Source organism: Falco peregrinus, chromosome 4, assembly GCF_023634155.1.
Source record: "Falco peregrinus isolate bFalPer1 chromosome 4, bFalPer1.pri, whole genome shotgun sequence".
In the NCBI taxonomy this organism is placed as follows: Eukaryota; Metazoa; Chordata; class Aves; order Falconiformes; family Falconidae; genus Falco; species Falco peregrinus.
This window is the reverse complement of record NC_073724.1, coordinates 19,791,811-19,807,994: the sequence shown is the minus strand read 5'-3', so window position 1 is coordinate 19,807,994 and position 16,184 is coordinate 19,791,811. Positions and strand designations below refer to the sequence as shown.

At 44.0% G+C, this 16,184-nt stretch overlaps 1 protein-coding gene across 1 annotated transcript in view; it reads left to right on the top strand.

Annotated features, from left to right (window-relative positions):
* The window catches only part of CYYR1 (cysteine and tyrosine rich 1), a 63,352-nt gene extending 51,588 nt beyond the window's left edge, over window positions 1-11,764 (top strand). The window contains exons 3-4 of the mRNA XM_055802816.1: window positions 6,852-7,009; window positions 10,763-11,764. Coding sequence (XP_055658791.1) covers window positions 6,852-7,009; window positions 10,763-10,896 — 292 coding nt within the window. The 3' untranslated portion in view covers window positions 10,897-11,764. The remainder of the gene's footprint in view (window positions 1-6,851; window positions 7,010-10,762) is intronic.
* The last annotated feature ends 4,420 nt before the right edge of the window (window positions 11,765-16,184 follow it).

Here is a 16,184-nt window from a genome sequence, read left to right as displayed (position 1 = left end):
TCAATCAGAAGATCAAAGATCATTGATTTTTTTTTTTTTTTGGTAGTTTTATCTCCGAGAATGAGCTTTTAAAAATCCCTTATCAGCTTCTTTTTGAGTGCTTGAAAGGGGAAAAAATTAAAAGGTATTTATTAGTATTAGCAGTAGTATTCCAAAATGTATTGCATACATTATTATTAATATTATTCTACACATGTAGTGCCAGCAAGTCATAGATGCAGAGAGTTGGCAATAAATTAATTGGAGAACTAAAACAGTACTGGAAATTAGAAAAGATGATGAGATAAAATAGATCAGCTGAGCAAAGTAAAGACTGAGAATGGCACATTTTTCTTGCACTAATATGGTAATGAAATATAGCAAAGGCAGAGTAGGAATACTGATCTTCACATGCTTCTAACAACTTCTTGCTATACCTGGTCAAATTGCTGTAAAATTGCTAACGTGAGCTATTACAGGATGAAAAGACCTTTATGCCAATATAAATGCATCTCTGGTGTGGAGCTCTGTCACTTCTGCAGTGATAGTTTCTAAATTGATACAGTCTTAACAGAGTGAGCTAAGCTTTGGAAAAACGGGTGGCTTCAGCTCACCTGTGCTAGCTTTAGCCTGTGTCCTCCAGTAGAGGACACGAGTCCAGGCACTGTGGCAGGAAATCCAGAGCCCATAAACACTACGTGATGCATACAGGGAAAAAGAACCCAAACTCCCACATGAACTGATGGGATCTGAGCTGACATTACCTCTCAGAAATGAGACTTGGTACTATGGTAAATAGTGCCATAAAACCTTAGTTCCCAGCTCTTTGACAGTTAAGAAAAAACAGATCTAATACTGTGGATTATTTAAGAAGAAAATGGAGAAGAAAACAGCAAGCATTATTATGTCCCTGTCATATGTGCTTCTGCTGCAGCTCTCAGAAAACAACACAAAAGGATGAGGAAAAGTGCAAGGAGGGGTGGCTGGAGTGATCAGAGGGTGAAGCAATCCCTTTGTATAGGACAGCCATGTAGGATGGGGCTCCTGCAGGACAGGGAAGAGCTGGCTGCCAGGCTTAATGCTAAAGGTCTGTAAAATCATGGGCAGTGCAGAAGGGGTAGCTGGCGGCTGAAGAGCTGAGAGCTAGGAGGCTCAGGTGAAATTACTGGGCGTTCAGTTCAGAAAAGACCAGAGGAGACAGTTCGTCAGATATGTAATTAAGCTGGGGAGCTTTTTGCCACATGAGGCTGTGGATGCTAAAATTCACATGAACTCAGGGTGAGGCTGGGCAGGTTTGCAGAGGAGAAATCCACTGAGTGATAAACTTAAAAAACAAACCAACCTGTCTGGGTCAGAAAGTTGCTGAACTGCAAATCACTGAAGGAGGCCAGAGGAGAAAGTGTCCTCCCTTTTCTTACGCTCTTCCCAGGGCATCTTCTTGGCTACTTGCCCTTAGTGGCTTCTCTAGTTTAAGAAAGCCTTTAAAGGCCTCCCAGGGAGGGGAAGGGCTGAAGGGAAACAGGAATCAAGAGAAATCATCTGCTTGTGAAGGACAACAAATGCAAAAAGGGGAGGGGTATGAGGGCTGCGTAGCCAAAAGCTGAAGAGTCGGGGATGTGGGGACAGCCAGCAAAGCACTGGGCAGCACCTCCTCCCTGTAAGATACCCAGGGGGTAAGGGGTGCTGCCGGGTGGGGACACGGTAGAACGTGCAAATGGATACTGTCCCCAGGGCATCCTCGAGGAGAATGGTGCCAGCACTTGGGGCTGTCTTGCACACCAAGGAGGTGCAGGTGTGGAGGCACGAGTCCAAACATAAGGGGAGGGCAACCGAAGCCTCAGCAGGAGGGGTTTGGGCGAGGCTGAAGCAGCACTGGGGTGCAAGGGCATGGCAGGAGGTCTCTGGTCCAGCAAGGCCAGGCTGGCAGGCATGTATACCCCTGTGCCCCACCTGGGTTGCTCTAACCCATAAGCAGAGCCAGACCTGTTCGTGCCCCCATGCTGAGGACACCTCAGAGGCAGGAGGAGGCTGGGGGGGAGGGGCATGCTGCACAGCATCCCTTGGCCACAGTGATGCAGAGAGGTTTTGGAACATGCACTTTGCTGGGGATCCCTGGGTGGGAAGCAGGGGTGGAGCGGGTAGACTCAGGAGGGTCTGTCTTGGTCGCAGTGGGATTAAAACATTTTGCATTACAGTCTGTGGGCTTTCTGGAAAAGCTGACTGAAAGGTCTTTTCTTTTCTTAGCAGTTTTGTACTAATAAACCAGACTCCCTGGCAAAGTTTTATGCTCCACACTGCACCACTTGTGAAGTTACGGCAGAACTCAAGAAGAAAAAGAGAGGCCAACAGACTACAAAGTCCCTGGCATACAGCAGTGCAGGCCATGTATACCTGCTACCCAGATTTTGGCAATGCATTTAAAAATTGATACCTAGTCAGTAATCATTCTTCTTTCAGGAAACACTAATCTGTTGAGCCATAAGATTTTTTAGGCATTGTCCCCAAAGTGGGCATGACCACGAAAGTGATATTCATCTTGAGCAAGATTGACATCCACTTTGCTTGCCTAACTCCCAAAGTATTAGCCTTCTGGAGGAGGGAAGGGGAACTAAATTAACTCCATTCCCACTTATTAAGGCCCGAAGGAGCAGGGCTGCTCTTCAGTCTCTCTCCTTTTCTCTAGTCATCTCAACCCTAGCCACTGCAGGCTGGAGCCACCACTGGTGATGCCTCTGCCACTTGTGTAAAACACCCAGGCTACCAGTTCCCCCAAGGGACAGGTTCTCTGACCCCAGGCGGCTCAGCCGTGCTGGCAGCAAGAGCAGTGAGAGCCCTGCCTGGCTTGAGCATTGCCAAGGCCTTGGTGCCACCCAGCAAAAGGCCTGATCCCTGCACGGGGTTCTGCTGGGCCATAAATGTTAAGCTGTGAATAAGATTTATATTCTTTCCAGCAGGATGTTGCTAAAAGCAGGTGGAAAGCTGCTTCTTTGAATATCTGTTTTTTACCCCGAAAATGTCTCATGACATTTCTACAGCTTTAAAATTACTTCCCCCCCGCCTCCCCCCCATCTTCACCTTTCAGTGCATTGTTTTTCTGTGGCAGTCTTTTTCTCTTCATTGGCTTTGCTTCTGTAAAGGACTTTGCATAATGTTTTCATTCACATTGTTCCATTTCGAAGTTTTCCCTTTATTTCAAACTTCCTAGTTGCTATGTGACTCTGCTCTGTGGTTTCTAGGTCTTCTTTTCCTTTACGGTGTCCTTTTTCTCTTAGGCACTTTCCCTTGAACAGCTCTATGGTGGTGATAGCATAAAAAATCGCTGTATCCCTCTGTGTCTATATAGACAGAAGTCTAAAATATCAGAGAAAGACAAAGCAAGCATTTTTTAATATAAAATAAGAGGTATTTACTTATAGGACACTTATTTTCAAAAATTCCCTGAGAGCATGAGGAGAAACTTCACTATTTTATAAAAAATGCACGCTTATTTTTCTTCTTACATTCTAGTCATATCATAGCCTTTCCACAAAAAGAACCAGCATTTATTTTTGTGCTGTGTGCCTGGAACAGCTACTCCATGACCGTCATCCTGCCAGGATTTGGTGCTGAGGAGGTGCATCTGATGTTTACAGGCTAAGTGCTCCCAGTTTTAGAGGGGGCTGTTGTGAGTGGCAGGGGCTGCAGGACTCCGAATCAGGATGGGTTTACGCTCCATGGTATTTGGGAAAGTACATCTGGAGTCCTCTCAGACTGATCCTTTTCAACTCAAACATGTGATTCCTGGTACAGTTTCACATGCTTGGCACTGGGTCTGATCTGAAGCCCACCAAGACCAGTGAGCACCTTTCTGCTGGCACACAGTCAGGCTGTAGCCAGATTTAAGAAGTGGCCTACATCTTTTGCTCCATATCCCAGGCTCTCTTTGCATAACCATCCATAGGTGGTCTAAATTTACCCCTGCAGTGTGAAAACCCGGATCCACAAGCAGTGGTGGGTCTAGCTATTTAAACTGCTTTTTGTCCTGATTTCAGAACCACAAGCAAAACCTGCACTTACCAGTTTTGTCAGGAAAGCTAGGTGGTGAGTATGTTCATTGGTGACCATTTTTGTTTCTGGCTCATGGCTATACCAGAAAGAGCTGTGGTGGGGACCAGCAAAAGAATGCTTTAGCAGATATTTCTTATTTTGCTTATTGACCTGGGTTTGCTAGCCTGGCACAAGTGGGTTTTGATTTCCAGTATAGTTGTGTTTAGACTGAGAGTCCTTTTCCAGCTTGGAAGTTTTGCCAGTGGACCTCAGATGGTTTTGAATTTCAGGTGCAGGCAGATACAGAGGGGCTTTCCACAGCTGTGTCTTATCCTGATGCTGTTTCTTTGCAGAGGCAAGGTAGTGCCAGTCAGCCAACACTGCCAAAGAGTCACTAGGAATCTTTGGAGCAGTTGCTGTTTGTGCAGAAGGGGAACAGGCTTTGGGTGTGAGGCTGCGGTGTCCAGTAGGCACTGGTGCATGAAGAGTGCAACCTATCACTCGGGGCAGATGACCAAATGGCACCTGGCTGACCACTTTGGAAACAAATGGGACACCTTTGCCTTTGGAGACAGCTGAGACAAACTCTGTTTAAAACTGTGCTTAAAATGGGCTTTATTAACATAGAACTCTTAATTTAGCACTGGGAAGCCAACGTGCTGTATGTCGGCACTTCTGTCAGGCTTTAGGATGGAGATTGGGTTTTCCTCAGGGTGCAGCTGTTACAAGTGCAAGAAACTGCTGTGGTTTCTCGGATTTGAGCAGATCAGCCAGGCAGAGCATACCTGGGAGGCAGGAGCTGGGCAGCAGTGGACCTTGTACAAAGCAGAAATGCAACGCAGGACCTGTGGCCAGTGGTCAGCAGTGACTGGTTCTGCTTCTTCCATATGGGACAGGGGTGATTTCAATATAACAAGAGTTCCCTGCAACTCTGTGACTCAGTGCTCCCAACGAAGGGCACAATGATTCATTGACTGAATAGATGTAGCAAAAGCAGTTGTGATTCATTGTTGTTTGTAATAGGGATACCATGCACTGTGCCTGATTTTTAAATTGTGACATTATAAGAAAACTTTCTGGAATTAAGAGAGTATTGTGTTAAAGTGTCTCCTGAATCAAACTGTTTTCTCACATGGCAGTTTCTCTCTAGGTATTGATAATGTTCTCAGAAAGAGCAGGATGGGTAAACTGGAGGTCTCTTGGTCACCTCTTCCAAGAGCATCAGACACTTTTGTTGTTGGATGCAAACTATGGGGGATATGGAGGAGGTGGGGAGGTGTTTTTCAGTTTCTCCAGGTGGTTAATATCAAGGCACTTGATCACGTCAGTGTTTTGAGCTACGGGTTTTATGGCCAGGTGCTTGCTGCCATGAGTTAGGGTTTTGTAAATTAGGCCTTTATATATTCTGCAAGATATTAACAGGTTTACTCTCCCTATATACTCTTCATCATTGCTACATAACAGCGGAGAGCAATTTAGCTCCCTGACAGTGTATTTGAGTAAGACAGCAAATTGTCTGTGTTTACTTATGCTATACAATTCAGTAATTGTACTGTAAATCTTGGCCAAGTTCCTGAATAGTTGGTGCCTAAAACCAAGCTCTTAAATTCATATTTGGGTTCCTAAACAGAAGGTCTGATTTTTCAAATACTGAATCCATCCTGACTCTTGCTGACTTTTTGGAAGCCAACAGGCTATCAATAGCGTTTTGAGAATCAGGCCTGCTATGGGTTCACATGCTTGTATGGGGAAGTTGAACTGTGGTTTAGACTCCTTTTAAGAATTGTCTTCGTAGTATTGCAGTGCCTGTTTTATTCTCTGCATTGTAATAATTCCTAGTGGAGCTTATTCATGTTGACAAACTATCAGTTTGGATTGACTAAAATGTTCAGTAAAAAAGTTGCCAGCAAGGTTGCTGTTTGAAATCTTTGCTGGAAGATGAAGCGATGAACACAGAATATTCTGGTACGTCACTAGGTTGGGGTTTTTTTTTCCTAAAAGGGTAGGCAATAAATACCACCTTTCATATAACATATGCTTTACAGCCTGTGCCTGACAACAAACCTGAGTGAACTAGGGTTCATCAGAAAAGCTGATTTTGCCCTCAGTATTACTGGGAGCTCTTCAGTGCCTCTTGGTGAGGTTTGTCTCCTGTGTGTCAGTGCAGTAAGGCTTCCTTTCCTTTCTCTATAAAATTTCAAGGAAAGTCTGATTCATTACTTCAGAGGCTGAACTAAATTCTTTCCTCTGGACCCTTTTAAAAGAAATCATTTAAGCCTCAAATACTTGTACTGGCAGCAGTAGCAGATGTGTGAAAGAGTGGGCATTCACTTTGCTTCTTCTTAACCTGTGGGCACAGAAGCACAGAAGAAGGACTTTTTGACCGAAGATAAAACAATGACAAAACCATTCCTGTGGAAGCACAGCATGCAGGCACTTTGGGATGCTTCTGGAATATATTACTGGGGATAACTTACTCTTTCTTTTAAAAAGAAAATCATACCAATGCCTTTAGGAAGAAAATGTCTTGTGTGATGAGGGGAAAGGGAAGAAATTATTCTTGGTAATATTGAAAAGTTGTTGAATCCACATAACCTTGGAATGGGAGGATTTAATATACAGTAAATCAGCAGAGTGATCTGGCATGATTGCAAAGGCATCTTACTTTGGTCTTGGAGATCTGTCATATCTTCTATTGAGATGCCCTGATGGATCAAAGTTTGCAGCATTTACAGTAATCAATGTGTACTCTTTTTGCTCAAATGGGAGCCACTTCTGAGAAAGGAACTTTATTTTGTAAACTTTATTTGGCTGAGACTGAATGCATGTTTCTATTCCCCTTGCAGAGGCACAGCGATAGCTGGAATTGTTTTTGGTATAGTATTTATAATGGGAGTGATTGCCGGGATTGCCATCTGTATCTGCATGTGCATGAAGAACAACCGTGGGACTCGAGTAGGGGTCATCCGAACTACACACATCAACACTATCAGCACATACCCAGGTAAGGAAGCAAAATGACACTCCTTCAAGTGTGCCTGTGTTCACGGTAGGAATGTATCTTTGGATAGTTATGGCTCCACAGTTAATGGGAGATGTGAATTCAGCAGGAGGCTCTTCTCAGTCGGGAGGGGAACAACATGACTCCCTGCTGGGAAACGCAAGACAGCTCAGTGTGCTCAGTGTTCGTCAGTGCAGCACTCTGCTTGGGCTAATTTATTCAGATACTCCAGTAGGCTGATGAGATCTGGCCAGGTGCCAGACTCCACAGCTGTATGGCTTGTGGTGCCTGCAGTAGCATGTTGAGACCTCACTCAGGGCACTGCTGCATTGTACAGGATAGACCTTCTCCCTGTGCCAGAGGCTCTCTGGTGATGGATCCCTTGTTTTTCTTTTGTGTTCTGGTTCTTGTATTTGCTTTTGTTCATATGCAGTCAGCTCCCTTTCATTGTCTGATATAATGGGGGCCTGGCATACCACAGAAAGGCGAAAACCTGGACAATAAGGCCTGTGGATCATAGCACAAAGGCTTCAAGTGGTGCCATGTGGAATCTAATGCAGCCCAAACTGGCTGGTACTTGGCCAGGGCTCACAAGCCCCTGCAGGATCCCAGATGGTTTCTACAAAGGCACGTGGGCATTTTTGCAGGGTGTTCTCTGCTGTGTGTCCCAGGAGGGACTGCTGGCTGGCACGTGGTGCTGGATCTGAGCTAGCTCTCTGCATCCGTCTGGCACTGTGCCTGATCTGATAGGAACTTGGAGCGTGGTGCAGAGAGGCCTCTTGCGCCTTGGTCAGAGTTAGCTGAGCATTGGACGTGCTCAGTGCAGGCTTGTCTGTGAGTTAACATTGTTTTGGTGTAACGTTTTTTTTAGGTGCAGGGTGGCACCAGGGGAGGCACAGAGCCTAAGCCAGATCTGGCACTGAGCTAATAAGCTGTCAGAGGCTCTGGGGCACCCCAAGGGACAGTAGGGACCCATCGTGGGTCTGCTCCAGTGCACTTGTGCCCATAGTGAGTGGGAACTGGTACATCAGGCTGTACCTGAGCTAGCTCTGTGCAGAGCCACTCTGCCTGCACCACATTTGTCAATTCATGCCAGTCTAGGATTAGGGTACAGGAGCACCAAAGGTGGATCTGCACTGAGCTAGCTGGGGTCTGCAAGGCTTCTTTGTTTGGACTCCCCACCATGTGAAAGTGGCCACATTGTTGAAGAGCAAAACTGACCCTGGAAACGGCATAACGGTGTTTATGCAATGCAGCTATGTCTCTGCTTCAGTGATGTTGTTAATTAGAAATCCAGGAGTGATTGCCTTGGGATAACTCGAGAGTTCATTGTAATAAAAGGCAATGGTGTTTCATGGATGAAGTCCCCTCATCCCACTCTTAGAGATCCCCTGCCTTTATATTCCCTCCTGGTGCAAAGGTTGCAGCAATGCCCACGTGGATTATGTATACTTACAGGCAAGAAATGCAATATTTTTTATGTGTTCCTTTATCACTTTCACTGCACTCAGTGTCTGTTTTCTCCCTCGTGGTCTTACTTTCCATTTAAACTAAAACCATCTATAATCATCCTTATCATTGCACCATTGTTTTGCATAGAGACATGAGTAATGAAAGAAGACTGCAGTGTTCTCAACCATGAATTGCTGAAGAGCTACTTCAGAATCTAGTAGTCACTGCAAGCTGTAAAAACAAGAGCAAAATGAAGACTCCAGGGCTGTAGCCTTTTCCTCCCCAAGTCTGTTCCTGCAGTGACTCACCCCTCTCTCTCCACCTCCAGGCAGTTTGAGTCTGCACGCTCCTGGTTCCCCATGCAAACATTACTTTGAGAAGTTCTTCCTCTCAGCAGCAGCAGTTTTTGGAGGATGGGGAAGCTCTGAAATGATTTCTGTGTTGCCCGCTGTCATGAACACTTCTGGAGTAGTGACCTGACTTTGGCCGCCGGGTTTGTGACCAACCCTCCCCTGTGCCATTACCTGTTTTGGACAGGAGTGGCAAGCAGGCAGGCAAGGGGATGCCCTTCCTTTGCCTCAGCCACACCAACAGCCGGGTTCTCAGGGAGCAGAGAGTGTTTTTCATGGTGTTGTGAAATTTCAGTTTAACTCCAGCCAGCAACTAAGTACCGTGCAGCTGCTCGCTCGCTTCCCCACCCACCCTGGTGGGATGGGGAGGAGAATCAGAAAAAGGTAAAACCTGTGGGTTGAGATAAAACAGTTTAATAACTGAAATGAAGTAAAATAATAATAACAATAACAACAATAATAACTGTAATGAAAAGGAGAAAGAGAGAGAGGAATAAAACCCAAGGGGAAAAAAAACAAGTGACGTGCAATACAGTTGCCCACCACCCACTGACTGATGCCCAGCCAGTCCCCGAGTAGTGACCAGTGCCTCCCAGCCAGCTCCCCCCAGTTTATACACTGGGCATGCTGTTCTGTGGGATGGAGCATCCCTTTGGCTAGTTGGGGTCAGCTCTCCTGGCTGTGTCCCCTCCCAGCTTCTCGTGCACCTGCTCCCTGGCAGAGCCTGGGAAACTGAAGAGTCCTTGACTTGGGGTAAGCACTGCTTAGCAACAACTAAACCACCAGTGTGTTATCAGCATTACGCTGGTACTAAATCCAAAACACAGCACTGTAGCAGCTACTAAGAAGGAAGTTAACTCTATCCCAGACAAAACCAGGACACGTGGCACGTGGCACACTGGGATTTGAGTCTCTTCCCCCCATTACAAACATCCTGGGTTTCTGTTTCCTCTCCATTCAAGTGCTACTTCACTGCCAGTCTGCTTGAGACATCTAGGGAGGGGATAGGAAAGCATCCGTGGTGACATGAACAGAGACATGAGCAGACTTTGGACCCTAACAGTAACATAGTGACATGAGCAGATACAGACCTTAAAATTTGTAGAGATTACTCTAATGGGGTCTTGATATGGAGCCTACATTCCGTTCCCACCATGCTATCATTATGCGGCATTTATCATCTTCTTGATCACTGAATTAACTCTTCTTCTCTAAGATTAGTAGAAGTAGTTGAGAAAATGTTTTCAGCTGTTAGTGAATGTTATTTGTTGTTTCCTAAATGACAAACATTGGGCTCTCTTCAGATGTCTCTGCCGGAGTGATCAAGGTGAAAGCTTTGTTCTTCCTTAGCCCAAGCCCTGGGAATGTCCTGGGAAGATGTCTGGCATTTGCCCTGGGAGGTGCGATACTGCTGTGTTTGTCATGGCATGGCATGTCACAGATCTCCTCAGCATCCAGGGAGTGTTTGAGAGGTCTGTGGAGATCAGCGAAAGCCCCGTCTACCCCATCATTTCGAGATGGCATAAATCCATGTTGCTGCTGAAAGAGGCGGCAGAGAATGGTTATATGATGAAAACCCAGCTGTCCTCTCCTGAAAAAGTTTAGCTCTGCCACATCACCCTGCTATGGCCGTATGGCCAGCCACCCAGCTCAAACTAGGGGCGTTCAGCACTTTTAAATTACCGAGGAGACCCACCTGCTGTATGGCCAAACACTGTTACAAGCACAATGTGCCTCTGTGCCCACGGCTAAGCAGTGAAGGAAAGGGCAATGAGGAAGGACTTGCACTAACATAAAGTGGCTGTATAATGACAGTTGGGGAAAAAAAGTGAGTGCATTGCCGGGAGGCTTAACATCTGTTGTATGGAGGTCTGAATGATAACTAGAAAATACTTGGGGGCCTGCATCTGAAAAAAATATTTTTAACTATGTTTTCTTTTTTCTCCAATTTCAGTGGCTCCACCACCATACAGTTACGAATATGAAATGGAATACCCAGCTGACCTACCTCCACCTTATACTCCAACCCCACAGACTTCGATACAGTACCCCCCACCCCCTCCGTACCCTGGCTATTCAGGGAAGTAATCATATGGCTTCATACAGATAGCCTGTTGAAACAGCCAGCACCATTGGGACAAATATTATCGGCTCAGGGACAAATAGGAAGGGGTCTGCATCAACATTTACTGCCAGGTGTTGAAATAACCTGTGGGGGTTGCCATGGCTCAGGATGAAGAAGAATACTGTCCACTCCAGACCATCATTTTTCATGATTAAACATGTGACCAAAGAAACAGTTCCTGTAAGTTAGTGCCTGATGGGTAGTGCTTAGTATTAGTGCTTAGCTTCAGCTGCAACACGTTACAGCGTGTGGGAGTGGAGGTCTTCCCGTGTAAGAACGTGCAAGTCGTGCACATGTTTCAACAAGCTGTTTTGAAAGCACAAGAGGCACCTGCTGGGGCTTATTCCGGGATAAAACTCCAACTACTGTTGTCAAGTATGTGTTACATCTTTCCTTGAAATGAGGAGAATAAGAAAGAACAAGGAAGACTGCAGCTATTTTCAGTTTCTTCTTAAGTCTGGTAATACCGAGTGACCAGCCGTGCATATTGGTCTGATAAGCATATTACAAGGAGAAATGCTATCGGAGCTATTCAGTAACCAAAAAATTATGGATATTATCTTTGGCTGAGTGCAGGTTGTTTTAAGTGCCTTTTTTTAAACAGTTTGAAACTAGTTTGTTGCCTAAAATATAAACAAAGAGCATTTTTATATGTGAAATACTCTAATTTATAGCTGATTTATTTTACCTGGACTTGAATACTGTATACATTAGAAATATGCTACAGTGCCTCTTTTATCAGCAAATGATAACTTTGATTTTTTACAAAAATACTGCATTGGGAAAACTCACAAATGGGAGAAGAAATAAAAACCAAATATTAAAACATCATTGATTTGTCTTCAGTTGGATTGCATAAAGACTATTTAAAAAAAAAAAACAAAACGTATTGTTTACCAGTAATAATGATATTCAGCCTAACCAAAGAGATGAACATAGAGACTATAAGCATCAGACTCCTTTTCAATGTTGTCTTGGGCATTTTAAAACTGTAATACTTTTTGCATTTGTCACGCATATTGTTCAAAATTACTTTATCTCTACAATATAAACTACAGACCTTTATGATTTAAAATGTCCTATATCCTTATGGGACTCACTGTAAATCAGCAGAAGCTATTTGACTTCAGAACAGAGTATTCCATTACCTTAAAGCATCACCCTTCCAGGGTAAGACTAGTATTTTTCGCAGATTTATTCATGAACCACAAAGACAGTGGTTCTTTTCAGGGATTTGAAAGTGCTGAATGCCCTTGGTTTGAGTTGGGTGCCTAGGCAGTTTGAAAGTGCTACAGCCAAAATAGCAGAAGGTGTCAAAAATACAGCACCTAGAGCTCAGGACAGCTATGGCATCAGGTCCGTTTCAGAGGGAGAGTCTGCAGGTTACCACTGATTCCCAGAGATCAGCACACATTTAAATGTCTTCCAGGGTGACCCTCATCTTCTTTTCAGGTGTATCAGTGTATTAATGAATAAAAAAGCAGCTTGCAGAAGGTGGCACCATATCGCAGTGAAGTCAACTAATAACTTCTCGTCACCCCCCTCAGTCTGATATTTTTGGCATTGTCATGATTCAGGGAAGAACTCAAGCATCGTTTTAACTGAGCACAAAAGTTACTCAGAGGCTTTCTTGTAAACTAGCCCTTATTGACTGGTCTTGATCAGATTTTGTAGTTTCAACCTTTCCAGGCTGATATAACTTATCCTCTTGAAACCCCACTTGAAAGCACGAATGGCCTCAGTCCTTGCCAGTGTAAGTTCAGACGATCTGTGTTGTGGCCTTTGGCCAAACTGAGCCTCGAATCACAGGCCCGTTAGCTACCCAGGCATTTGTAACCTGGTCAGAGGAAAACAGCTGTGTCACAAGTTTTGGTTGCTGCGGGTTCCTTGGAGTCCTCTCCAAGGAAGGAGAGTTACATTCTCATTTCTATTTTGCTGTTCAGAGGTGACAAGTCCTGAACTAGGTTATCTTTACAATTACTTCTCCTCTGGGCTGTGTCCTGTGACATTTCAGCTAGTAGCTGGTACCCTGACCTCTCAAGAGACTGATGTTCCTCAGTTGAAATCCTCCCATGAAGGAAGGGCAACCTTCTGCATGCGGTGTTTTGGCAGTCCCTGCTCAAAACCATCTCCTGGGGTATCGATGTGCCTGCCAGCATGGTGGCCAGCGTGAAGAACAGAGGAAGCATAGTTTTCTCTGCGGGAAATCCTGTTCCTACCACATCATTCTAAGCCAGTACCTCAGCACTTTCCAGCTGATCACACCGGATGGTATTTCTGTTCCAAAAAGTTACCTATAGATAAAGAGTGTTGTCATTCTTCACATTCTTGTATTTCATTTCTTTGTACTGAGCATGCAGACACACAAATCAAAGAGCAGTTTGCATTTGATGAATCCAGTCTACTGAAAAATACAGAGAAAGAGAATTATCCTATAGATCATAAATCTTCCCTTAGAGGAAGAATTTCTCCAGCCGTGACATTTGTCAGAACAAATTAGAAAGCAGATTTCTTAGATGTAAAGGCATTTTTGGAAAATAACTATAAGTCTTTAATCACAGAGTTCTCTGGTTTTCAGCTTTGCAATTGTGTGTAGCCTCTGAGGGCACTCATAGTGACCAAAGTACCTACAATGTATACATGACTTATTCCAGGGGGATAAACTATGGGGATAGGAAATGGAGAACTTCATAGTGATGAAGAGCTGGTTGTTGCTATAAAAACACTAGTCAGGACATTGATTTTTGGTATGTTAATTAATGCTCTGCAGATCCACATATGTTGGGCCATACCAGACAAATTATTTTAATCTCAGAGGACACCGCATCTCGTCCTTGCTAAAGGCATAAAAATAAAGGTGTTGCCCTTTCAGCAAACCAGGTAAAACTAGCAGAGAGTAACCTATTTTCAAAAAGAGGTGATGATTGCATTGAAAATAAGTAAAACTGAGAGAGCCAGAGAGAGGAGGGAGTCTGAAAGATAGATAAACGTGAAAGAATGGAACAAAGAAGTTGCTACATAAACATAGGGAAGCATTTGTTAATACTAAAGTTATATTAGTTGAGTTTGGTTGAAAAAGATGAAGTGCTGTTATACCTTAAGTGTTATTTTCTTTGTGTGGAAACATATAATTTGTTCAACGCTTCCATATTCAAAGTTCCTGCAGTGCAGACATTGCCGGCCAGTAGTCGCTTGTTCTGTTTCACATGAATAGCTTGCAAATGAGTGGGTTAGTACAAAGAGACTTAGTCACACTGACTTATTTCAGCCTCATGCCCTACATCGCATTGCAGAGTAAGTACAGAAATACAGAAATTAAATCTATGGCTGCGAAAGGCCAAACTATCTTTCGCTTTTCTCACTTGGCAGGGAACATTATCAGTATTTTGGTTGGTAACCGTAACGTTGCCCTGGGCAGTTCATATACTTGGACCAAATGCAACTGATTTTCTTCTGGTCTCAGGTCCCTCTGCTTTTGGTTCATGATTTCTAGGCTGAGCTGGGGAGGCAGAGAAGGAAGGTCACTGTGTCAGGAGTACAGGACCTGGTCCCGTGAGCCTTTCTCCTTGGTTTCCTAGTTTAGCACATTAGATGGCTGCCTGGTTGCACACTTGCTGTTACGGATTGGAAGCAGCGGGAGTTGCAGGTGCTTACAAGGGCACATATGTTTTCACATGCTCTGGTGCCAGTCCTGTTTTATGGGAAAAAAAATTTCTGTGTGATGTCTTAGTTAATCATGTATCAGGAATATTTCAAGCCATGATTCATTTCACAAACTTAATTTAATCTGGCGTTTCCTTAACTTTTCCCCCCCCCCCCCCAAAAAAATGAGCTACTTCGAAACCAGTTATCTCTCTGACGGCCTGCTGTTTCCAGGGTATATACCAAACAGCAGGAGAAATCTATTTAAGAGCTAATGACCCATTTGGGAGACTTTACAAATTAGGTAATAATCAGTTGGGGGAGTTAAAAGGCCAAGACAAAGCCAAGGGAAGTTAATGTGCCAGACTGCCATTACCTAAATGACACACTCCCAAGAAAGGATTGTTAATGCTATTATAAGCCTTTTTTAATTAATGAAAAATGTAATGATTTGCTTTTTGAATGTTGGTAACTTTGAAAGATGCAGTTTTACCAGTGTACTAGACCACATTTTCAATAGCGCCACAATGAAAAGATTAGATTGCTCCATAGAGCGCCTGGATCAATATTAACAGTGTACTGGTATAGTAGAAATAGAGTCTTTCGATTTAAATCAAATGTTCTCAAGACCTTTTGTGAAATCACAATGATATTTTTTGGATGTAATGGGATAGTTCATAAAGCACTGATGGCTGTCTGTTAGAGCAGTATGTTTGGCATTCCTGTATTCACTTTCATCCTGGAAGCTCTCCAAATGTTTTAGTAACTGGAAAAATAATTATTTTAGTCACCTTGGAATAAAAAGCAACAGGTATTTAACAGCACACAGTAATAGTATGTAACACCCCGAGGCAGAAGCTGCACAAAAGAATTAAGGACAATTGAATATATTTATTCAGTTTCACTAAAGTGTCAGTGCTTGGACGAAACATCTTGAGAAAATAACAACCAGGACCTTTTATCCAGTGGTCCTTATGCTTACTTTCCAATGGGTGCACCAAGTCTAGTGGTGGTTTTTATACTGCAGCCATGCCTGAGGTCCAAAAAGCAGAGCCCCAGTCCACGCCTGGATTATAGTGCACCTACTGTAAAAACACTCCTGCTCTGTCATGATTTTGGTGTGCAGCCGAAAGAGATGAACAGAGGACTAAAAGGAGAAGTGATGGTTCCTCACTTTACAAAAGCAGAAGAAAGATAGGGGGAAATTAAAATGGTCAAGGGTTTTTGATTTTGCCCTCCTACAGAGAATGGCTCGCTGGTGCTGGTGCTGGTGACTTTCACCGTGGAAGAGCAAAAGCAATGAGCATGGAGAGTATGCTGAGGAGCTGCCACGCCATCCGGAGAACAGACCAGAGAAGGATCTAGGAAGCTCCAGCTTGGGGATCATGTAACTCAAGGTGCTGGAGGCAATAACTAGAGTAGAAATGCTTGTCTGTCCAGTTTGTTGTGCAGATTAGATGGTCAATGTTTACACAGCACTGGAAATGGAAAATGTTAATTGTTTTCATTATGCTATGCACCCTTAGTATTTTACTGGAGAGTAGGAAAGGGCAGGCTTTGTATGCCATTGCTATCACAGTAATGACTAAGAATGGACTAAAGCCAACAG